Source organism: Indicator indicator, chromosome 35, assembly GCF_027791375.1.
Source record: "Indicator indicator isolate 239-I01 chromosome 35, UM_Iind_1.1, whole genome shotgun sequence".
Lineage (NCBI taxonomy): Eukaryota > Metazoa > Chordata > Aves > Piciformes > Indicatoridae > Indicator > Indicator indicator.
The window spans coordinates 4,488,835-4,511,827 of record NC_072044.1 but is presented as its reverse complement, the minus strand read 5'-3'; the positions used below and the strand labels follow the sequence as shown (position 1 = coordinate 4,511,827).

General features: G+C 59.4%; 1 protein-coding gene across 1 annotated transcript in view; it reads right to left on the bottom strand.

The window, feature by feature from the left end:
• Positions 1-8,501: 8,501 nt before the first annotated feature.
• LOC128978044 (receptor-type tyrosine-protein phosphatase V-like) overlaps positions 8,502-22,993 on the bottom strand; it is a 40,930-nt gene continuing 26,438 nt past the window's right edge. The window contains exons 24-39 of the mRNA XM_054395790.1: positions 22,866-22,959; positions 20,822-20,912; positions 20,262-20,338; positions 19,336-19,470; positions 18,692-18,814; positions 18,119-18,279; positions 17,545-17,680; positions 16,956-17,035; positions 16,083-16,170; positions 15,563-15,653; positions 13,909-13,985; positions 13,480-13,614; positions 12,893-13,015; positions 11,892-12,043; positions 11,182-11,317; positions 8,502-8,561 (exon numbers count right to left, since the gene is read on the bottom strand). Coding sequence (XP_054251765.1) covers positions 8,502-8,561; positions 11,182-11,317; positions 11,892-12,043; positions 12,893-13,015; positions 13,480-13,614; positions 13,909-13,985; positions 15,563-15,653; positions 16,083-16,170; positions 16,956-17,035; positions 17,545-17,680; positions 18,119-18,279; positions 18,692-18,814; positions 19,336-19,470; positions 20,262-20,338; positions 20,822-20,912; positions 22,866-22,959 — 1,759 coding nt within the window. The remainder of the gene's footprint in view (positions 8,562-11,181; positions 11,318-11,891; positions 12,044-12,892; positions 13,016-13,479; positions 13,615-13,908; positions 13,986-15,562; positions 15,654-16,082; positions 16,171-16,955; positions 17,036-17,544; positions 17,681-18,118; positions 18,280-18,691; positions 18,815-19,335; positions 19,471-20,261; positions 20,339-20,821; positions 20,913-22,865; positions 22,960-22,993) is intronic.

Below are 22,993 nucleotides of genomic sequence, written 5' to 3'. Positions count from 1 at the left end.
GTGTGCTGAGCACAACTGGGATGAGTGTGCTGAGCACAACTGAGCTGAGTGTGCTGAGCACAACTGAGCTGAGTGTGCTGAGCAAAACTGAGATGAGTGTGCTGAGCACAACTGAGCTGAGTGTGCTGAGCACAACTGGGATGAGTGTGCTGAGCCTAACTGAGCTGAGTGTGCTGAGCATAACTGAGCTGAGTGTGCTGAGCACAACTGAGGTGACCCTGCAGAGCACAACTGAGTTGAGTGTGCTGAGCCTAACTGAGCTGAGTGTGCTGAGCATAACTGAGCTGAGTGTGCTGAGCAAAACTGAGCTGAGTGTGCTGAGCATAACTGAGCTGAGTGTGCTGAGCACAACTGAGCTGAGTGTGCTGAGCACAACTGAGCTGAGTGTGCTGAGCAAAACTGAGCTGAGTGTGCTGAGCACAACTGAGCTGAGTGTGCTGAGAAAACTGAGCTGAGTGTGCTGAGCATAACTGAGCTGAGTGTGCTGAGCACAACTGAGCTGAGTGTGCTGAGCACAACTAAGCTGAGTGTGCTGAGGAAAACTGAGCTGAGTGTGCTGAGCACAACTGAGCTGAGTGTGCTGAGCAAAACTGAGTGTGCTGAGCAGAACTGAGCTGAGTGTGCTGAGCACAACTGAGCTGAGTGTGCTGAGCACAACTGAGCTGAGTGTGCTGAGCACATCTGACTTGAGTGTGCTGAGCAAAACTGAGCTGAGTGTGCTGAGCATAACTGAGCTGAGTGTGCTGAGCACAACTGACCTGAGTGTGCTGAGCACATCTGACTTGAGTGTGCTGAGCAAAACTGAGTGTGCTGAGCACAACTGATCTGAGTGTGCTGAGGACAACTGAGGTGACCCTGCAGAGCACAACTGAGCTGAGTGTGCTGAGCATAACTGAGCTGAGTGCCCTGAGCAATACTCGGCTGAGAACTGAAGACGAAAGCAACACATGCATCCAGCACTTCATCCTTGTTCTTATCCTTGGTGGCAGTGCTCCCAGCCACATCCCACAAAGGATGGAGATGCTCCTTGGCTCTTTTTGTTGCTAATGGATTTATAAAAGCACTTCTTGTTACTTCTTTCATGGCCAGGCCGAGTTCCAGCCGGGCTTTTGCCTTTCTCATTTTGTCTCTGACAACCTGAGGAGATCTCTGCTCTCTTCTGGTGTTGTCTTCCCCCTCTTCCAAAGGTGGTCACCTGTCCTCCCTTTCATGAGTCCCAGCAGAAGCTCCCTGTTCAGCCAGCCTCGTTCCCTTACAGCACATGTGGACTCCTGTGCCTCCAAGAGCTCCTTTTGGAGAACATCCTCCTGCCTGCCTGGAACCTTCTGCCCTTTAGGAGTCTCTCCAAAGGGACTCTCTCAACCCGTCTCCTGAACAGACTAAAGTCTGCCCTCCATGGCAGTGGTTTTGTTGATCCTCTCCCTTTCCTTCACCAACAATCAAGAACTCTGCCATGTTGCAGTCACTAAGCCCGAGACAGCCTCCAAGCATCACATCTCCCTCCAGTCCTTCTCTGTTAGTCAACTGCAGGTGAAGTGAGGCAGCTCCCCTGGGGGGATCCCTGACCATCTGTGTCAGGAGGTTCTCCTCCACTCTCTCCAGGAACCTCCTGGGCTGTTTCCTCCCTGCTCTATTGTATTTCCAGCAGATGCCTGATGAGCTGAAGTCCCCCAGGAGAACAAGGGCCAGCAACTGTGGGACTTCTGCTTCATCTGCCTCTTCATCCTGGTTGTGTGGTATGAAACAGACTCCCAGTCTTGTTGGCCTCCCCTCTCTCCTTACCCATGAGCACTGGACCTCATCATCACCACTCCTGAGGTTCAGGCAATCCAAACCCTCCCTGCCATGCAGGCCCACCCCACTGCCTCTCCTTCCCTGCTCTCTTCTGGAGAGCTCAAAGGCCTCTGTGGCAGCTGCAGCCACAAGAGTCATCCACCACAGTCTGTGTGGCAGCTCTAACTCCAGCTTCCAGCTGCTCCTGTTGGCTGCCAGTGTTGCCCACTGATGCAGATGCACTTGAGCTGGGCTGTCCATCTCCACACTGACTGTGCTGCCCCTGGGCTCCTCCCTGGTGAGCCTGGCTTGACCCCTTCCCTGTCTGGCCCTGCTTTGAAGCCCTCTCCATGAGCTTCACCAGCTCAAGGGTGAGAATCCTTTACCCCTGGGAGAGCTGAGCTCCTTCTGTCAGCAGCAGCCCTGGTGCTGTGCAGACCTCCCCCAACCCAACCAGCCCAAGCTCCCTGGCTGGCAGCAGCCTCTGAGCCACCTGTTCCTTGGGGCTGTTCTGCTGCTTCCTATGTTCCCAGCAAAGCTGCCCCTGTGCAGTGGTGGGAGTTGGTGGGCAGTGCTGTGCTCTTGCTCCTGCCGGGGTGCTGGCAGTGCCCTGGGCACCCAGGCAGGGACCTTCCCAAGCTCTGAGGCAGGCTGTGCTGGCTGAGGAAAAATGCTGGAGGCTGTTTCTATCCTCAGCATGTGCCAGACCTGGGGGCCCTGGAACAAACCCACGATGGTGTCTCCTGTCCTGCTCCCATGGGGCAACTTTCTGCTTTCTTTTCATTCCCTTCCAGAGTTTAGAGGGCTCAAGATTATCCCAGCAGAGTCCCATTCTGGCTGTTGATCTCCAAGCACAAGTAGTCCCTGCTGCTCTGGGAGGACACTCTGCTGGTTTTCACTGCCAGGCTGACTCCACTGTGCCACAACCTGGAGAGGCAAAGCCTCCAGAGGGCATGAGGGGAAGGATGAGATGCAGAGTCCCAGGTGGCCCCACAGAGGAAAAAACCAAAACATCACCAAGGCTGGACTGTGTGTGGAGGGCACAAACTCATCCACCTCCTGTGTCACACCTCTGTGGAAGGAACACTCACTCTTGGACAGTGATGTCTAAGCGAAGCCCTCCAGACATTCTCACTGTCCCTGACTCCTCCTGAAGCTGCTCCTCCAGGTTCTGGGAAGAGCAGAATGCAGCCCAAACCAGGAGGGAAGCTCTGTTAGGTGAAGCAGAGCCTTGGCTCAGGCTGCCACATGCCTGAAGGCTTCCCAGCTGGTCAGGGAGCCAAAGCCATGGCAAGCCTGGCACATGCAAGGGCAGAGTGCTGAAGAGGGAACCTCAGCCCTGGTGCTCCTTGGCTGTCCCAGGAGGAGTTCCCCTTCCAGTCCTGACTTGCCTTGTAGCTGATGATGCTGGAGATCCTGAGGGGCAGTAAGCTGCTGTCCTGCTGCTCCTGGTGCTGGTACAGCTCCAGTGGAGGAGACAGTGAGCAGCCAGCACCCCCACAGCATGGCCACAGCCAAGGCAGCCACAGCCTGGTGCCAGGCAGCTGATACCATGAGGTGTCCAGCTTGGGATGTGGCAGGGTGCCAAGGGATCCCTGTGGTGTGAGCAGTGCCCTGACAGTGCTGTGCAGCTGCTGGACTCCATGTGCCCTGGAGGCAGCAGGGGACAGAGGAGAGCCTAAGGGCAGAGGGTCAGCACTGGTGACTGGAGAAGCTGTTGGATCAAGGAGCTCAAGGAGCTGTAGTGTCCCAGCAGCCACCAGCAGGCTGTGGGTCCCCAGGGGATTTGGGGGTTGGGTGCTTTGCTCTCCTGTCCCTTGGAAATGGTAGCCCAGCCTGGCCTGCTCTGGCAGCTAGAGGAAAGGGGGTGGGGAGAGAGGTCCAGATGGCCTTGCTCATCTCTCGGGTCCTGACCTCTGCATGGAGGCGGATGGAGGAGGGTGGCAGCTGGATGCTGCCAGAGTGGAGCAGGCTCAGTCTGAGCCCAGCACAGCAGGGCCCAGAGCCCACTGGGCAGCCTGGGCTGCAGGCTGCTTTTGTTTGACTGTTTTGTTCTCTCTCTCCCCCTCTGGCTTTCATGGCTCTGAGCTGCAGGGCTGGAAAATTTTTCATCCAAACCACAGCTCGCACGACAGCCTCTGGAAGCAGCTGTGGCTGCAGCCTCCAGTGCAGCAGTGGGTGGGAGGTTGTAAATTCATCATCATCACCAGGCTGTGAGACAGAGCAGTGTGGCTCCGCCACAGCCACCCCAAACCGCTGCCTGGAATCTGCTGTTCAGTTGCTCTGACACATTCCTGCCCTATGGCAGTCCCACTGGGGAGGAGCTGCTTCCATACCTGCCAGAGCAGCTGCAGATGGCAGCAGGATCCCCTCTGCTGCTGCTCTGCTGGAAGCTGTGCTGTGTTCTGCTCTGCTGTGTGGTGCTGTGCCATGCTGTGCAGTGCTGTGTTCTGCTGTGCAGTGCAGTGCTGTGCCATGCTGTGCAGTGCTCTGCTGGAAGCTGTGCTGTGTTCTGCTGTGCAGTGCAGTGCTGTGCCATGACGTGCAGTGCTCTGCTGTGCTCTGCTGGAAGCTGTGCTGTGTTCTGCTCTGCTGTGCAGTGCTGTGTTCTGCTGTGCAGTGCTGTGCTGTGCAGTGCAGTACAGTGCTGTGTGGTCCCTTGCTCCTGGACTTGTGACAGCTCTGCAGACATCAACAAGCTCCCCTCCCCTCCCCTCCTCCCCCCACCCCTCCCTTGCTTCCTCATGACCAGGAGCCAACCTCTGTGCCTTGAGCCTCCGGCTGCTGCTCCAGTCCTGCCTCTGTGTGGCTGTGCCCTGTTCTGGGGGCTGCCAGCTCTGTGCAGGGACACACAGAGACCAGAAGCAGCAAGTTCCCAAGGGGCTGTAGGAAGATCCTGGGGCAGCAGCACATCTGGCAAGGGAGGTGGACAGGGATGTGCTGACCTGAGCCCTGCTGGGGTGAGAAGTGGGATGGGGCAGGTGCCAGCAGAGCTCAGCCCCCACCTTGCTCAGACAACTCCAGTATCTCCCTGCTGGTGCTGCTGGACACAGCCTGTGAGCCTCCTTCACTCTGCATGGCTCAGCATCCTTGCTGCTGGCCACAGTTGTGTCCCAAAGGTGTGAGCAGGTGGCAGCTTTAGCCTGGTGCCCAGCAGGCTGCTGCTCAGTGTGCAGGCTCCTCTGAGCCACCAGCTGCATCCCTGTGTGTCCAGCATGGGCTGGGATGTGTGGAGCGCCCAGTGCTTGGTCTCAGAGGCTTTCAAGAACATCCATGAAGTTCCCTGCCCTGCAAAGTGGTGCCAGTGAAGATGTGAAGGAGGATCCATTGTGTGTCGGTGTGAGCTGAAATTCCCCCCCCCCACCGACAATAACCAGGCTAGCTCAGTCTGGAAGCAAATGAAGGCTGTATTTACAAGCAGAGTCTAAAATCTACAATGAAATGCAATGAATATGTACAAATATACAAAATTCACAACATTCACAAATATATACAATCAACAGAAAAAGCACAATCGATCTCCCTTTGCTTCCCCCCAAGGGGACCCTCCCAAAGGGGCCTCCCTCTCCCAGGAGCTTCCCCCCAGACCCCCCTGGACAGAGAAGCAGAGTTAGTTAAGCAGAAAGTTGTTAACTTAGCTGCCAAGGTCAGTACGTGTTATCTTCAGCCAGAAGAGAAGAAGAAACAGCAGCCAGACAGCCCAGCAACTGCCCCCACTGCAGAACGCAGAATGTGCCGAATGCCTACTTTGTTTTGGGTAATTGTTCTTAAACATTTCTATCTATCCAATGGAAGTGTTTAGAACAATCGTTATTTTGCCTTCTTACACCCAATAGTGACTTATTTACATTCTTTCACTTTCTCTGTTCTGAACTTTGCAAGGAAAAATTAAAAAGACAGTTTCAAACCATCACACCCTTTTTTCCTGCCTCGTCTGCTCGAGAGGATTTTCTGCTGCTGTTGCTGTCTCCTGCACCGGACCACGTGGCTGGGGCCCTTTCTCTCTCTCAGCTGAATCCACCGACATCCAGGGGAACACAAGGCCATCCAGGCTTGGTTTTGTATATTTTTCTTCCCACTTACCCTCATCCCTCACCTTTGTGAACCCCCCCTGTTACTGAGATATATATATATATATATATATATATGTAAAAAATTTTTTTTCCTTTCCCTTTTGTGAAAAAGAAAAAAAATTTACTCCTCCTACTTCCAAACCGACTTCAGAATATTTCTTTCACAAGTTTTTTTTTTTTTTCCCCTCTCTTCTTCTTCTCTCTCTCTCCACCCTGCCAAGAAAAAAAAGGGAGAAGGGCTGGGGGAGGAATTTATATCTATTATCATTTGAGCTCCTAAACTCAGAGCTCAAACCACCACAAGCCTTTTGCAGCTCCCTTCAGGTACTGGAATGTTGCTCTAAGGTCTCCCTGCAGCCTTCTCTTCTCCAGCCCCGTGACCATCTTCATGGTCTCCTCTGGACTTTCTCCATCAGGTCCATGCCCTTCTTGTGTTGAGGGTTCCAGAGCTGGATGCAGTGCTTTAGGTGAGGTCTCACAGAGGGGCAGGATCCTCTCTCTCTACCTCTGCCCCCACTGTTTTGGATGCAGCCCAGGCTGCCCTTGGCCTTCTGTGCTGCAAGCTCACACTGCCTGCTTCTGGCCAGCTTCTCATCCACCTGCACCCCCAAGTCCTTTTCCTCAGGGTTGCTTTCCATCACCTCCTCCTCCCCCAGGCTGCACAAAGCCCTGAAGCCAGCAGGCTTGCTGTGGGCACAGGGGCAAGCAGCAGCTTCTGCCCAGGGAGGCATCACAAATCCACCTCTGAGTGCCACAGGCCTGCCTGGTGCTGAGAGCATTCACAGCTCCTCCTGCAGGGCTCTTGCCATGCTGGCTTCCAGCCAGAGGCAGCAATGCCACAAATCACTGCAGGGTCACTTGCAGAGGCTGAGCAGTGAGGGACTGGGACAAAGATGTAGTCAGATGTGGCAGGGTGGAGCAGGTGCCCTCTAAGGTCCCTTCCAACCTAAGCCACTCCATGATTCTAGAGTTTCAAAGAGCAACTGGAGTGATGACAACCCAGGCCAAGCGTGTTCCTGGACAACTCAGGATGCCCTGCCCTGTGGTGAAGGCAGCATGGCAGAGTGCCCAGGGTGGGGGGAGCTGCCCCAGGTGGGGCTAAGGCTCTGCACCATCCTGGCTTCCTTTTGCCCATGAGAGCTGCAGCTTGGAGATGGCAGCAGAGGAGAAAACTGAGGGAAGGGGAGGGTGGCAGAGGGCACTAAGGAGCAGAGGAGCTGTGTCTGCAGTGTGGAAGATTCACTGGAGAGGCTGCTCCTGCCCAGCTGAGCACCCCCTGTGGCTAGGTGGGCAATGGGGGCAAGGGACAAGAGGCAGGCTCCCACCCCTGGCTGGCAGCTGCACTGCACTTGTGGGTGGTGGGCACCAGAGCTCGGTAGTCACAGCAACTGCCAGAGAGAGTTGCTCAGCAGCATGGAGCCCAACTGCAGCTGAGGCATCACACCCATGCCAGGCTGCCCTTGGTGTCCCACTCTGGGGGCAGAGAGCAGGAGAGGAAGGGGGAGAAGCTGTTTGTGCAGCACAGGGGCAGCAGGATGAGTGACCAGCTCAGACCCACCCAGAGCAGCTCTGGGCACCTCCTCATCAGAGCTGCTGTGTCTCCTCACCTGGATTCAGGAGAGCTCCTGCAGGGCATGGTGTGGTGGGCAGCAGTGTGGGCAGGACTGGCACAGGGTGTTGCTCTGAGACTGTGCCTTGCATTTATGCTGCCTGAAGGGCTGGAGGAGGGTAAATGGGCTCCCAGCTGCAGGAACACACTCCTGCCATCATCTGCTTGTCTCAGACTCCTCCTGACCTGCACCTGGAGCTCAACCAAGGCCCTGCTTGCAGCTGCAGTTGTGCATGGCCCTGCCTGCATGCAGAGCAGTGGTGTCTCCTTGAGGGGCTGCATGGACAGCCTGAGTGCTGGGGCAGCAGCCAGTGCCCTGCAGTGAGCCAGGGGGAATGCCAGCTGCTTGCCAGCATGTCAGCTGTGCCAGGTGGTTTTGTCCTGATCCTTGGCTCCTGGGAGCCAGCAGGTTCAGCAGAAAATGCCTCATGCAGACAGGGGTGGGCTGGAGGTCACTGCAGAAGTGCTGCAGAAGATGCTGAGTGCCATGGGGTGCAGTATTTGGAGTGCCCAAGGGCAGCCCCAGTGCTGTGTGGCATGGCTGAGGCTCCCCCACAGCCACCCTCAGGCACACTCTCCCCTAGGGCTGTTTATTGTTTGTACCTAAGAGTGATCTACCAGCAGCTGCCACCATGCCCAGTGCCCACGGGCACCACGGTGCCCAGAGCTCCTGGCAGACCTCAGCCAGGTCTGTCCAGGAATGAGTCCAAGGCTGCCCCTTCTGTGCTGGGGGGCAAGGGCACTGTGGATCCCTGCAGCCAGGGCTGCAGAAGGGGTCACAAAGCTTCCAGGCACCAGGAACCCTAGGAGATGGCCAAAGCAGGGGAGTCTCCTGCCAAGCCCCAGGCTGTGCCCACTCAGGGCTGCAGCAGTGCCCCCACGTTGCTGTTGCCACTGTGACATTGGTGACAGTGCCAGGCTAAGTCCTCTCTTGCTGCAGGGCCTGCTCTGTGCCAGGAGCCCCATGGTGCTCTCAGTCCAGCTCTGGCTCTGGCAGGACCCCTCAGAGGCGGCTGGCAGGATGGTGCCAGGAGGTGCTGAGGCTGTCAGGGCTGTTTGTGAGCAATGATGTCCTGGACACAGCTGTAGAGGGACACATACTGCTCCTGTGGGAGAGAAAGAGGAGTCTGGAGTCAGGCAGGGAGCTCCTGCTGGCAGACCCAGCCCTGCAATTTGCCTTAAGAGCTCCTAATTAACTACCAGGGTCTGAGGAGAGCTGTGCCAAGTGCTCCACTCTTGCCCTGTGCCACCAGCGTTGCCCAGAAAGGAAGAATCAGGCCTGGAGCTGTAGTTGCACAGTGTTTGTTTGCTGCTGCTTCATCAGCCCTGTGGTGGGGCTGAGAGGGACATCAGCACCTGAGCAGGGGAGGCACAGTGGCACCCAACATCCTCAGAGGGCTGCCAGCTTTGGGGGTGCCACAGCACTGGCAAGACCAAAGAGCAGCTCCAGAAAGGCTGCAGGGCTCTGAGTGGGGACAGCTCTGCCCTGCTGGAGTGCATAGAGTCTGCAGAGTCCTGAGGAGACTTCAGGAGCAGCAGTTTCCCTTGGAGCAGAAGAGCCCTGGAGCAGGAGTTTCCCTTGGTGGAACCTCAGGCAGGAGCTGAGAGTGGATCAGGGGAGGTCTCTGCAAGCTCCCAGAGGCAGACAGAAAGATCTGAGTGGGTTTAGCCCAGCTGCATTGTTTCTCTATTTTTAAGATCCCTAAAATGCTTCAACGCGGGCCCAGAGGTCCCACGGCTGCTGTGGGTTTGGCAGAAGGCTCTGCCCAGGCTCCCAGGCTGCTGCAGAACGATGCCAGGCTGCAGAACGATGCCAGGCTGCAGAGCAGCCACGAGCAGGCACCGCGGCAGGACCCCGGCACAGCCACCGAGGGCAAAGGTGCCTGAGACTGCACCAAGCCCCAGGCTGCACCGAGCCCCAGGCTGCACCGAGCCCCAGGCTGCTGAGGGCTGAGCTGAGATCACATGGAGGCAGCACAGGGGATTAGGGAGCTGGCAGAGGCCTCCCAGCAGCTCACTCATGAGCTGGGAGTCACCAGGAGCTGCTGCTGGGGTCAGCCCCACTGCAGGCTGAGAAAGCAGAGAGCATGGCTGAGGGGTCAGGGTACCAGGGGGCACACAGAGCACAGCCTGGCTGAGGGGTCAGGGTAGCAGTGGGGGTTCTTAGTGAGCCTGGCCTGGTTGGGAAGCCCAGAGTGAAAGGTGGGAATTGCCTGAGGGCTGCCCTCATTGCTGGGGATAAAGATGTGCAGGGCTGGAGCCAGGCTGTGCTCAGGGATGGCCAAGGACAGCACAAGGGGCACTGGGGGCAAGCTGGAGCAGAGAAGGTGCCAGGGGAACAGAAGGGAAAACTTTGTCCCTGTGAGGGTGGCAGAGCCTGGAGCAGGCTGCCCAGAGAGGTTGTGGAGTCTCCTGCTCTAGAGACTTTCCAGCCCCACCTGGATGTGTTCTGTGTGCCCTGCCCTGGGTGACCCTGCTCTGGCAGGGGCTTGGACTGGATGAGCTCCAGAGGTCCCTTCCAACCCCTAACATTCTGTGCTTCTGTGACTTCAGACTGGGCACACTCAGCACAGGGCCAAATGCCAGAGCTCCTCCCCTGGGACCTGGCCTGGAGCTGCAGGTGCTCAGACTGCTGCCAGTTATCCATGGACAGCCCCCAGAGGTTCACCTTCCCCCTTGCTGGGCTGCTATCCCCTCAGAACAGCAGTCAGTGTCCCCAGCACGACAGCAGCATGTCCCCATCAGAGACAGAGGGGCCCTGGCAAGCCCCTGAAGTGCTGGAGGAGGCTGGCAGGGGCATGGGGCTGGAGGGCAGCCCTGCCTGTCCCTCCCTGGCTGGGCTGGGAGCAGACCCAGCCCTACTCACGCCAAGGAGGGGAGGCAGCTGCCACTGCTGGCCCCCTCTGAGGGGCAGCAGCCTTGGCTGGCTGCTGCTGTGCCTGCATGGGGAGGGCTCTGGGCTCTGACCACTGCTGGAGCACCAAGGGGCTCTGGGGCCGAGGCAGGGCCAGTCGGTGCCCTGCCTGCCTCCAGCTGCCCCTGTGCCCATGGATCACACCCACCAGGATTGTGATGAGCTGCTTGCATGTGGCCCTGCAGCTGGGGAGCCCTGGGGACATCTGCCCCAGCTCTGCTGTCCCCTGTGGAGATGGTTTCCAGGGATGCTGCACCAGCTCCTTCTCAGCAAATGGAAGTGCTCTCCAGAGGGCATCTGTGCTGCCATGCCCATCAGGACTGGCACACAGGAGGCCTGTGAGTCTGGGCTGGCAGGGCACAGCTGTGGCATCACCAGACAGTGCAGAGCAGCTGGAGGGTGGCAGCCCCTGCAGATCTGGCAGCAGGCAGAGGCTGGAGCAGGCCCTGGGCATGGGGATGTGGCAGGGAAAAGCAGCAGAGAGAGGGAAATGCAGCAGGTTCTGGGTGCCCAGCTGGCATCCAGGAGCTGGTGAGGGGGCAGGTTTGTCATGCAGGAGGAAACCAGAGGCTTCCTGCTCTCCAGGGCAGGATGGGAAGTGTGCCTTGCCTTCAATGTGGGTTCAGGAGCAACCTAACCTCTGACTCCAGAGCTGAGGAGCTGGGAAGCTCTTCCCTGGCACTAGACAGCGGTGTCTTTCGCTCTCAGTGGCTGGCAGTGCCACAGGGCACGGAGCAGGCATGGAATAAGTCCCTACATGGGCTGGGTGTGCTCCCAGGTGGCAGCCACTGCCCTTCCTTCTTGCCACCTACCAGAGTTGGGGTCATGAGACAGCAGCTCCTTGCCAGCTGGAGGGTCACTCCGTAGACATCCACAGCTCTCTCAGCCTTCATCTGCTGCAGCAGACAGTCCAGGGAGATCAGCAGCCCCAGCTGGCTCACAGCACCACTGCAGGGCACAAGGCAGGGTCACTGCTGCCAGCCCAACCTGACATCAGCCTCTCTGGCACCAGCTGAAGTCAGAAGCCCCAAGGGACAAGAGGAGCAGCTGAGTGCAGTGGGGGCAGGGTGAGCACTGGGGCAGGTGGCAGGGAGGCCTGTGCTGAGCAGAGGGACCCCAAAGTGCCCAGGAGGGAGCCTGCCCTGCCCTGCCCTGCTGAACTGTGCATGTCCCACCCAGGGCTCTGCTGATGTGCCACTTGGCTTGGCTCCTGGGGGGCTGTGAGCAGGGGAGGGGGTCAAGGCTGCTCCCAGGATCCCAGCAGTCAGCCCAGGGATGGCTCAGGGATGGCTCCATCCATGCTTGTCCTGCCCAGCCCTGTTTGCCCTTCCTTGTGCCATGCTCCTGGCAGAGCACTGCCTCACCTGACTCCCAGGCTGAGCTTCCCTGCCTCTCAGGGACCTGCTCTCACACACCCCCAAAACCCCAGGGTCCTTGGTGTGGTGGTGGCCATGGCAAGGTGCTGTGCAGCCCGGGGGGCAGCTGTGGGGGCTGCCCACATGTGGAGCAGGGAGGGACACACCTGCAGTGCAGCAGCAGAGGGCTGGCACGCTTGCGGTGGCACCGCCGGGCAGCACTGAGGACATCCACCAAGCTCTGCACATCTGGCTGCTTCCTGCTGCTCCAGAGGCTGCACAGGAACTGCTGGACCTGCCTCTCCTTGGCCTTCTTCTCCTGGGGAGACACAAAGTGCTGGGTGGCTGCTGGGGCCATGGGGTTGGAGGCAGGGGGTGCCCTGGGCTGTCCGATGCTCTCCTGCATCTCTAAGCAATGGCTTTGGAGAAGCTGCCTAGGCAGCCTTTGCTGGGGCATAGGGAGGGGGGTCCCCATGGCACCCCCAGCCTGCCTGTGAGGGGCACACTGAGAAGTGTGGGAGCCATTTCCCCAGGTCAGCAACACCTGCAAGGGGTGGGAGAAGCCTCCAAGGCCTCTCCTATGCATCTCCTGTGTACCCTCAGCAGGTCACAGAATCTCCTGCTTGGAAAAGAGCTCAGGACCAGAGTCCAACCATACCAACACCTCCCAGTGCACAGCTGTCAGACCATGGCCCCAGGCTCCTCATCCAGGGGATGGGGACTCCACCACTGTCCTGGGCAGCCTGGGCCAGTTCCCCATGATCCTTCTGGTGAAGGAATTTCCCCACATCCAACCTGAGCCTCCCCTGGTGCAGCCTGAGGCTATTTCCTCCCATGCTGTCACTTGTTCCCTGGGAGAAGAGGCCAGGCCCCTCCTGGCTCTAGGCTCCTTGCAGGGAGCTGTAGAGAGCCAGAAGGTCTCCCCCCAGCCTCCTCTCCTCCAGGCTGAACACCACCCCCAGCTCCCCCAGCAGCTCCTCACAGGACTCATGTCAAGACCCCTCACAGGTCTTGCCCTTCTCTAGACACTCTGGATGCTGGGGTCCAGATTCCCTCCTGCACTGCTGAGCTGCTGCCCCCCTGCTCCTGCAGCCCAGACAAGCTTCCCTGCACCCTCCAGACCTCTTTGCTGGCAGTGGAAGCACCCAGGCCAGCCCCCCCCACGTACATGTTTCATTTTAAGCTGGATGCACCTGCCCCCAGAGAGCAGCTTCTCTGTGCCACACTGGATGGTCAGCAGCTTTGTGCACAGGGAGTCTCCTTCCAGGGGCCAGCAGCCCTCACCGGGGACCTGTGTGCAACAAGTTTGGCTTTCTGTTGGTGGTGGCCATCTTTCAGAGCAGTCATCACCTCCCAGTCTCTGAAGGGCTTGGACCAAGAGCACCCCCAGCATATTCCAGGGCTGCTCCTGCCCCACCTAACCCCTGGGGGAGTTTCTGAAACAGCAGAGTGCAGCCAGCTCCCAGCCCTCATGGAGCTGCCTGACACTGGGAACCTGCACCTCCACCTTGGCTGCCCACAGGGTGCCATGGACATGCAACCTGAAGAGCAGCAGCTGAGTCCAGGGCCATGAACCTGAAGCCAGAACCTGTGCCCCTGGCAAGCTGTGGGAGCACCAGCACAGGGAAGGTTCCTTTTAGATAGGTTGGATCTGCAGCTAGGCTTCAGGAGGCAGTGGAAGAAGTTCAGTTTGGGAGCCTTGCTCCTTCCAGCCCCAGATCCCTGCTCTGCCACAGCTCAGACTCAGCACCTTACCTCCCCCTTCTCCTGCCATGGGAGAAGAGTTAGGATGGTGTGAACATCCTGCTCCCACACCAGGGTCCAGAAGTCCTCCATGGTCACCTTATCAGGCCCCTGGACAGCCAGATAGTCCCTGCCCGAGCTGCAGCCCTGGGTAGGGGACAGGAAGGTCACTCTCCTGCTGGAGAGGGTGACACAGGAACCCCAACAACCAAGGCAGCTGTGGGATGGGCCAGGAAAAGAGTGGAATCTCAGCAGGTCAGGAGGCAGTGAGAGGAGGAGGGGAATGAGGACAACCCAGACAGGGCAGGTGAGGATAGAGACATCCTCAGTCCCCACAGGGCCCGATTGTCCACCCAGGGTCACAGGGCAGTGCCCAGGCAGCAGGGGGGCAGGGGCACAGTGAGGCAGGAGGAGCACCACCTGCAGCTGGGGCAGACTCACCTGGACACGCCAGACCTGCAGGAGGCCTGAGAAGAGTCCCTGCTCCAGCAGGGAGAACCTCACCCTGGAGCGGTCATCTGCAAAAGGGGAGGGAGATGGAGGCAGCCTAGGCAGCTCCCACAGCTCCTGCAGCTCCCACAACTCCTACAGCTCCTGCAGCTCCCACAGCTCCTGCAGCTCCCACAGCTCCTGCAGCTCCAGCAGCTCCCACAGCTCCTGCAGCTCACTCTGCTCCTGCAGCTCCCACAACTCCTGCAGCTCCCACAGCTCCTGCGGCTCCCACAGCTCCTGCGGCTCACACAGCTCCAGCAGCTCCCACAGCTCCTGCAGCTCACTCTGCTCCTGCAGCTCCCACAGCTCCTGCGGCTCCCACAGCTCCTGCGGCTCCCACAGCTCCTGCGGCTCCCACAGCTCCTGCGGCTCCCACAGCTCCTGCAGCTCCCACAGCTCCTGAGGCTCCCACAGCTCCTGCGGCTCCCACAGCTCCTGCGGCTCCCACAGCTCCTGCAGCTCCCACAGCTCCTGCAGCTCACTCTGCTCCTGCGGCTCCCACAGCTCCTGCAGCTCACACAGCTCCTGAGGCTCCCACAGCTCCTGCGGCTCCCACAGCTCCTGCGGCTCACTCAGCTCCTGCAGCTCCCACAGCTCCTGCGGCTCCCACAGCTCCTGCGGCTCACTCTGCTCCTGCAGCTCCCACAGCTCCTGCGGCTCCCACAGCTCCTGCGGCTCCCACAACTCCTGCGGCTCACTCTGCTCCTGCGGCTCCCACAGCTCCTGCGGCTCACTCTGCTCCAGCAGCTCCCACAGCTCCTGCAGCTCCCACAGCTCCTGCAGCTCCCACAGCTCCTGCAGCTCCCACAGCTCCTGCAGCTCCCACAGCTCCTGCAGCTCACTCTGCTCCTGCAGCTCACTCTGCTCCTGCGGCTCCCACAGCTCCTGAGGCTCCCACAGCTCCTGCAGCTCACACAGCTCCTGCAGCTCACTCTGCTCCTGCAGCTCACTCTGCTCACACAGCTCCCACGGCTCCTGCAGCTCCCACAGCTCCTGCAGCTCACAGAGCTCCTGCAGCCTGCCTGCTGCCTGCACACAGCCCAAGCATCCCCCTGGCACCATAGCTCTGCTAAGGTGCTCCCCTTCAGAGGCTGTCCCCAGCAGACAGGGCTCAGGCTGCTCAGGGCCTCAGCCGGTGAGCTCTGTGTACCTCCAGGGCTGGAGAGCCTGCAGACCTTCTCTGTTTCAGTGTTTGGCCTCTTCCATGGGAATCAGTTTTTCCTTACACTGATTTGGGTAACCCTTCCAAACCATCCCCACTGCCTCCTGTCCTTCCATGGTGCAGCTCTGAGAAGACTCTACAGGTTCTCTGTTCCTAGCAGGCAGCTGAAGACAGCAATAAGATCTCCTCTTTGCTTCCTCTCCTCCAGGCTGACCAACCCCTCCTGCCTCAGTCCCACACCTCATGTCCCCCACACCTCATGTGCCCCACACCTCATGTGTCCCACACCTCATGTGCCCCACCTCCAAACACCTTGGTAGCCTTTTTGTGGGCTCACTACAGTGTGCCCAAACATTTCCTGTGCTGGAGCACCAGGCCTGGCCCAGCCTGGCTGCAGGCAGGAGCAGGAAGGCAGAGGCTGAAAGGTGTCAGAGCACTCACATGGGAGGATGCTGGAGGAGGGCCGTGCCTGCTGGCTGCCTGAAGCTGCTGCTGCAGAGTTGGCTTCTTCCTTCACAACCTCCAGGAGGGTCTGCCAGAGGAAAAGAGTGGAAGAAGCAGTGAGCAGCACAGGGACAGAAGAAGCAGGAGGAACCTGGGACTCCTGAGGACCCCTGGCCTCAACAGAGGGGAGGTTACAGCTGCTCATGCAGAAGCCTTAGCAGGTCACTGTGTGACCACCTCTGGGGCTGACCTGCCAGGTCTGCTGCATGCTGGCAGCAGATGGCTGCATCTCTATGTGGGACAATGGTGCTCAGGTAGGTCCCTGCCCTGCCTGGGGTCTGAGGAGGGGGCTGTGGGCAGAGCCTTGGAGAGGAGACACAGCCAGGCACAGGGAAACTGGCACAGGACCCACGCAGGGGGCATTTACTGGGTGTCCTCCAACCTGACCAGGTGCAGTCACTCCCCAGGTGCCCCCAGAGCTCCCTGCACACTGCACACTGCCCAGGCCAGCTCTCACCTCATACTCCCTCAGGAAACCCAGCTGGGACTTGGCTGCCTTCTGGGCATAGTGCTGAGCAAAGGTCCTCAGCGGGATGGGGCAGGACCTGGGGAGAGAAACTAGGAGTGAGGCTGGGGCTGAGCAAAGTCAGCAGCATCCAGGCTGTGTCTGCAGCAGGCCAGGGCTGTGAGCTGACCTTCACCTCTCCAGTGCTAAGGCACTCACAGGTCCCTTGCCCAGCTCTGGCCCATGCCAAGCTGCTGTGCCCTAGCCAAAGGCAGGTGTCAGGGGTGGCACAGCCCAGGGTCCATTCCCCAGATCCAGCAAGGACAGGGCCATCCTGTTCCACATGAGGGAGGAGGCAATCTGCCCATTACCTCTGTCTGTGGCTTCCAGAGGTAGCCTCAGAGACAATGATGCAGGTGGGCAAAGCCATGCCCAGCCTGACCCTGCAGTGTCCCCTCAGCCTCCACCAGAAGGGACATCCAAAGGCCACCCAGGAGCCATGAGCCCCTCCAGTGTGAACCTCTCTCTGTGGGCTGGGAAGCCAGAGGCTGATGGAAATGCCTTCTCCAGGCCAGCTCCTCAGCTCTGTGACATTGCCACAGCCCAGGGAGCTGGCACTGAAGGAAAGAAGGATGTGGTTGCCCAGGCTCTCCCAGTTCACGGAGAGTGCACCCAGTGCTGAGCTGGGCCCCCCATGCAGCAGGGAACAACCAGCCCTGGGCTAACAGCACTCGGGGCACCACTCAGAGCAGCAAGGGGAGGGCTGGTTAGGCTTCCCTGCCCTTCTGTCCAGGAGCCAAGGCTCACACCAGGGCCAGGATCCCAGCTCCCACTGGAAGGTGATCAGGGTGGGTAGAGAGGCAGGAGAACACAGCAGGCCCTTACCTCTCTGTCCCAGACAAACCCAGAAGTGGTTCCTCCAGGATCTTGTCCATGATACAGCTGTGCAGGAAAATGTACTGGGACTGGAAGGGAACAGACAGCAGTGGAGGGCACTGCAGCAGACAGGCTGCACCTGGGCGGCATGGCACTGCCTGGGCTCCTAGGTCATGCCCAAGAGGCCCTGGCACTTCAGTTTCAGAGCCTCTGGGTCCCTCCTCTCGGTCTGTCTGACCTGACACCTGCTCCCAACTCTTGGTACTGGGAATGTTATCTGGGCTGTGGAGCATCAAAGGTGAGTGACACAGAACTGCCTGCAAAGAGCCTGATCCTGTTCTTAGGAACTTTGGAGTGTTCCTGAGTCTCTTGGGGGGTGCTCTGAGGCTCTGGGAGCTGCTGCTGTGGGTCCAGCAGGACATGGAACTGCTGGAGACTGCCACAGAGGAAGCAACTTCCACTCCAGCTCAGCTGCTGCTCTGAGCAGCACCGTGACAGTGCCTGGGGGCACTGGGGGGCACTGGGGCTGGTGGCTCAGCCCTGCCAGCTCCTGTGCCACAGAGCAGGGGCAGCGTGGGAGGGGGAGCAGAGGTCTCACCAAGGTCTGGACCATCAGGTAGCGATTCATGCGCAGGGTGTACACAGCACCGAAGATGTCAACCACCTTCTCCTGCCTCATCTGCAGCAGCAGCCGGTCCAGGGCCAGGAAGGTGCCACTGCGGCCGACCCCAGCACTGCCAGCACACAGCAAGGGTTAAAGCACCACCCCCTCCCGCCCCGCCCCACCCCGAGCAACCCTCCTGCTGCAAGACATGAAACACACCCTGGGACACCAGCCTGAGTGCCCTGGGGCACCGGTCCCAGCAGGGCAGGGGGCTGGGGACATGGCTTAGTGGTGGACTCGGCAGAGCAGGGTCAGGGGTTGGCCTGGATGATCTTTTCCAACCTAACTGACTCTAGGAGTTGGTGCTGACCACCTCCACCTGCCTCATCCCCTGGAATAGAGGGCAGGCTGCAAGCCCACCTGTGGCCCTCCATCCTGCCCAGGCAGGAGACTCTCCACAGCCCAGCTGTGGCTCCTGGGTGCTGCTTTCCCTCCCAGCCTGCACAGGAGCAGGACCCCTGCCCCTTTCCACTGTCCCCTCCTGCTATGTCCCAGAGCAGAGTCTTGCCTGCAGTGCACAAGGGTCGGCCCTGCATCCTTGCTGCTCTGGATGTGCTCCCGGACCAGCTCCCTGAAGGCCAGGATGGAGGCTGTGGACTCTGGGATGCCATGGTCAGGCCATGCCGTGTAGTGCAGGTGGGACAGCAGCCGCTCAGCCTGGAAACCCTCCTGCCAGGGGTGAGCTTGGTGATCGGGGTGCAGCCCAACGGGACAGGGCCCTGCCTGTGCCCCGCAGCCCTGGGAGCAGCCGGGGGCTCGGCCAACGCCAGGGCAGCTGCTCAGCTCTTCTGCCCTCCCCGTGCTGAGGCACACGGAGTGGAGGCCTCTGGCTGCTGGGGAAGGTGCCCTTGAAGCTGCAGGTTGCATCCCAGTGCAGGGCAATGGGGAGGAGAGGGCAGGAATGGGCAGCAGAGGTGCAGTGCTGGCCAGGTGTGACCAATCTGCTCCTCGGGCATTGCTTCTCTGAGCCCTGCCAGCAGCAGGTTAAACAGCTGGTGCCACTAGCACGGAGGAGAAAGGCCTCTGCGTCCCCCCCAGCCCCTGGCAGGTGCCCGTCTGTGCCGGGTCCTGGCTCACTCACATGCCACAGCTTGAACTGGCGCAGGGTCCACTCCTCGGCGCTGCTCTGCCGCAGGAGCTGCACCCGGAGCTGGCCGTAGCAGAGCGGCGCCGCCTCGGACGGCCAATAGTGATCACACAGCACCTAGGGCACAGGCAGGACGGGGCCAGTGGAGACACCGAGGGGCCAGGGACCACCGGGTGACCTCTCAGCTCCCTGGGAGCACCTGGAGAGCAGCAGCTGCATGGGAAGCCAGGGCAGAGCTTGGGGAGCAGGCAGAGGTGCTGCCCCTTCACACCAGCAGCTTTGTACAGCCCTTCCCCACCTCCCCTGAGTTTGGATCTCAGCCTCCTCCAGAGAAAAGGACCTCTGTGGGTCCCCTCATCCTTGGAGCCTGGAGGAACAGCCCATGTGAGATCTCTCATCCAGAGGCAATATCCATTTCAGATGGTGCAGAACTACCTGAGGGTGATGGGCATGGCTCCAGCTGAGCTCCACTCCTGCCCCAAGCTAAGGCTAAGCTGCTGACACAGCAGCCTCTGCTCCCCCCATTCTGCCCGGGGGCAGCCTGTGGCCCCTGCTCACCCTGCAGCCGGGGCTGGTGGAGGCAAGGAGGCAGCCCTGGGCTGTGCTGGCTGGGACTGGCTGGGGCAGTGCTGACCTACCCTGCCGTTCTCCATGCACACAGTCAGCATGATGATGTTGCAAACGTTCTGCTCCCACACCAGCCTCCAGAAGTCATTGATGGTCTTCTTCAGGGGGCCCTGGGTGACAATGAACTCCTGCTGGGACATGTAGCCCTGAGGGAGAGGCAGGCAGGATGAGCTGCTGGGGCAGGGGCATCCTGCCCTGTGACAGTCAGTTCCTGGCCTGATCTGTGGTCAAGGGGGAAGCTCCCACTGCCTTCAGCCTGTGCAGGCATCTCCCAGGCAGGGAACCTCCCCAGGAGGCAGCTGACCCCCCCAGGAAGCAGCACATGCTTGCTGCACATCTGGACCAGAGAGGTGACCTCTGCCATCTCCCTTCCAGCGGTTCCTCGTTTGGGCCACCAAGGGTAAGGCTCTGGGTTCCTCTTGCGCTGCCCAGCCACTGCTGCAGCTGGGGTGAGCATGCAGGGGCTCAGGCTGCTCCTTGGCCCCTCTGGCACACACATGCCCCACAGACCCACACAGCCATGCAGGGATGCTCTGTGCCCTGCCTGTTACCTGAGCAACCCTCCCGGGTGCAGGATGTGGGCACAGCTCCTGGGTTGTTCAAATGCAGCTGCACAGACCAGAAGGAGAAAGAGGAGGCAGACAGAGAGGGCAGTAAGCTGGGAGATGGTAGGAAGAGGACAGTCCCCAAGAAGAAAGGAGAAAGCTTTGCCAGCCTGCACACACTCACATCTCATTCACAGCTCCTGCCATCTGGTGATCTTCACCAACCCCTGCTAAAGGGCATCCCCCCCTGACCCCCAGCTCCCTGCCAGTCTGTGCCAGCTGCGGCTTCAGCAACAGCTCTTGCCCACCAGCGCTCACAACCTCAATCCAGGCAGAGCTGCCCTGATGGTGCCCCTGGCCACAGCTCTGTGGTGAAGGCAGGTGGCACTCACAGGAATGAAGTTGGCATTGATGTAGTCTGAGTGTGGATCATCTCCCAGCTGGCTCAGCTTGACCCGAGAGTGATCATCTGAAACAGGCCACACACCAGGACCCCTCAGCACAGCCCTTCACCAGGACATGGCCATCCCCTCCCCTGCCTGCCCCACAGCTCCAGGGATGCAGCCAGCTCTGTGCTGGGCTGGGCACCTTCTCCCTGGGAGCTGCCCACCAGCTGGGTTAGCAGGGGGGGATCATGAGGCTCAGAGAGAAGCCATGGGACACTCATGGTTCCCCTTTGGTCTCCAGCTGGGACTCACCCCTGAACTGGGCTCCCCCAGCACCTGCCCAGCAGCCTTCTGGAGGAGCTGAGGACGGTAGCTGAGCCCAGACTCAACCCTTAAGCCTTGAATCTCCAGCAGGAAAATGGAAACTGAGGCTCATTTCAAGACTACTTCTTCTGCCAGGAGAGGAGCCAGGCACAGTGAGCCCTGCAGCAGGGCAAGGTGAGCCTGTCCCTGGGATCTGCTGTGACCTCCCACCCTGGCTGCTGGGGGCAGGGGGCAGCACTTACAGGGCAGTACATGAGGATATCTGTTCTTGGAGGCATTTGCTGGTAGCTCAGCCTCCAGCTTCAGCTGCTCCTTCCCAACTTCCTTCAGATCCTGGAGGGCAGGGGAGAATCACAGAATGCTCTGGGTTGGAAGGGACCTCCAAAGCTCATCCAGTCCAACCCTCTGCACTCAGCAGGGACATCGTCCACCAGCTCAGGCTGCCCAGAGTCCTGTCCAGCCTCACCTTGAATAGCTCCAGGGATGGGCCCCAACCACCTCCCTGGGCAACCTGTTGCAGTGCTCCAGCAGCCTCCTGGTGCAGAACTTGTTCCTCACATCCAACCTCAATCTGCTCTGCTCTCATTTCAAACCATTGGCCCTGGTCCTGTCCCTGCAGGCCTTTGGGAACAGTCCCTCTACAGACTTCCTGTAGCCCCTTCAGGTATTGGAAGGTTGCTCTAAGATCTCCCTGGAGCCTTCTCTTCTCCAGGCTGAACAACTCAAGCTCCCTAAGCCTGACCTCATATCAAAGGTTCTCTAGCCCCCTGATCATCTTTGTGGCCTCCTCTGGCCCCTCTCCATCAGCTCCATGTCCTTCCTGTGCTGGGGGCTCCAGAGCTGGATGCAGTGCTCCAGGTGAGGTCTCAGCAGAGCAGATCAGAGGGGCAGGATCCTCTCTCTCTATAAACACCAATGCCTCTCTGGAGAGCTCATGGCCAGCTCAGCTTCCTGCTCATGGCCAGTGGCTCTGTCCTGGCATTAGGAGGTCACCATGCACAGGGAGCTCTGCTACTCCTCCCTCATGTGGCTTCTGAGCTCTGAGCCCTGGTGGCTTTTCCCAGTGCCTTTCCCAGCAGCACTGTTTGCATTTGCAAGAAAACAAGGCCAGGAGCATTGGAGGGTAAAAAGCTTTCTCAGGAACCAGAAATCTACCAAGCTCAAAGCAGTTTGTGCTGAGAAAACAGAGACCTCTCGTGCTGCACACCAGAGACCTCTTGTGCTGCACACCAGAGACCTCTCGTGCTGCAGACCCAGAGACCTCTCGTGCTGCAGACCAGAGACCTCTCGTGCTGCAGACCAGAGACCTCTCGTGCTGCAGACCCAGAGACCTCTCGTGCTGCAGACCCAGAGACCTCTCGTGCTGCAGACCCAGAGACCTCTCGTGCTGCAGACCCAGAGACCTCTCGTGCTGCAGACCCAGTGACCTCTCGTGCTGCAGACCCAGAGACCTCTCGTGCTGCAGACCAGAGACCTCTCGTGCTGCAGACCCAGAGACCTCTCGTGCTGCAGACCAGAGACCTCTCGTGCTGCACACCAGAGACCTCTCGTGCTGCAGACACAGAGACCTCTCGTGCTGCACACCAGAGACCTCTTGTGCTGCAGACCCAGAGACCTCTCGTGCTGCACACCAGAGACCTCTCGTGCTGCAGACCCAGAGACCTCTCGTGCTGCACACCAGAGACCTCTTGTGCTGCAGACCCAGAGACCTCTCGTGCTGCACACCAGAGACCTCTCGTGCTGCAGACCCAGAACCAGCTTGTGCTGCTCAAAAGATGACCTGAGGAGAGTCTGAACTGGCTGATGGACTTTCAGAGGTGCTGGCAGTAGCAGGATTCAGAGGCTGCACATGTTGGCAGTGGGAGCCAGAGAAGGCAGCCTGAAGTGAATTCCCAGCCTGGCCCCACAGCTCTGAGCTTGCTCCTCAACCTTCCCTTTGATTTCAGGCTCTTTCCTAACACTCTCAAGGTGGCTCTCATTACAACACCACTCAGCATCTTCATCTCCAGGCCAGGCCTGGGCCCTTGGCACTGTCCAGCAGCAGCTCTGTACAGTGCTAGCTCAGCTCACACCACAGACAACACAAAGCAGACAGCAGAGGAGCTGCCTGATCACTTGGTCCATCCAATCTTTGGCCTCCAATACTCCCTAGGGGGTGGTTGGACTGCTAGAGAGATGGAGCTCTGTGCTGGGGAGGAGGAGTGCATGCAGGGCCACCCAGCAGCTGCGGCAGGAGCTGCCTGGAGAGGAAAGCCAGGAGGAGCTGTGGCAGGAGTCTCAGCTCACCTCAAACTCCTGGAAGAAGGCCTGGTTGGCTCCAGCTGTCTTCATCTCATAGTACTGCTTGAAGTTCTGGATGGGGACTGGCCGGTGGACGTTCCTGCAGGAAGCAAAGGCCAGAGCAGAGCTTGGGT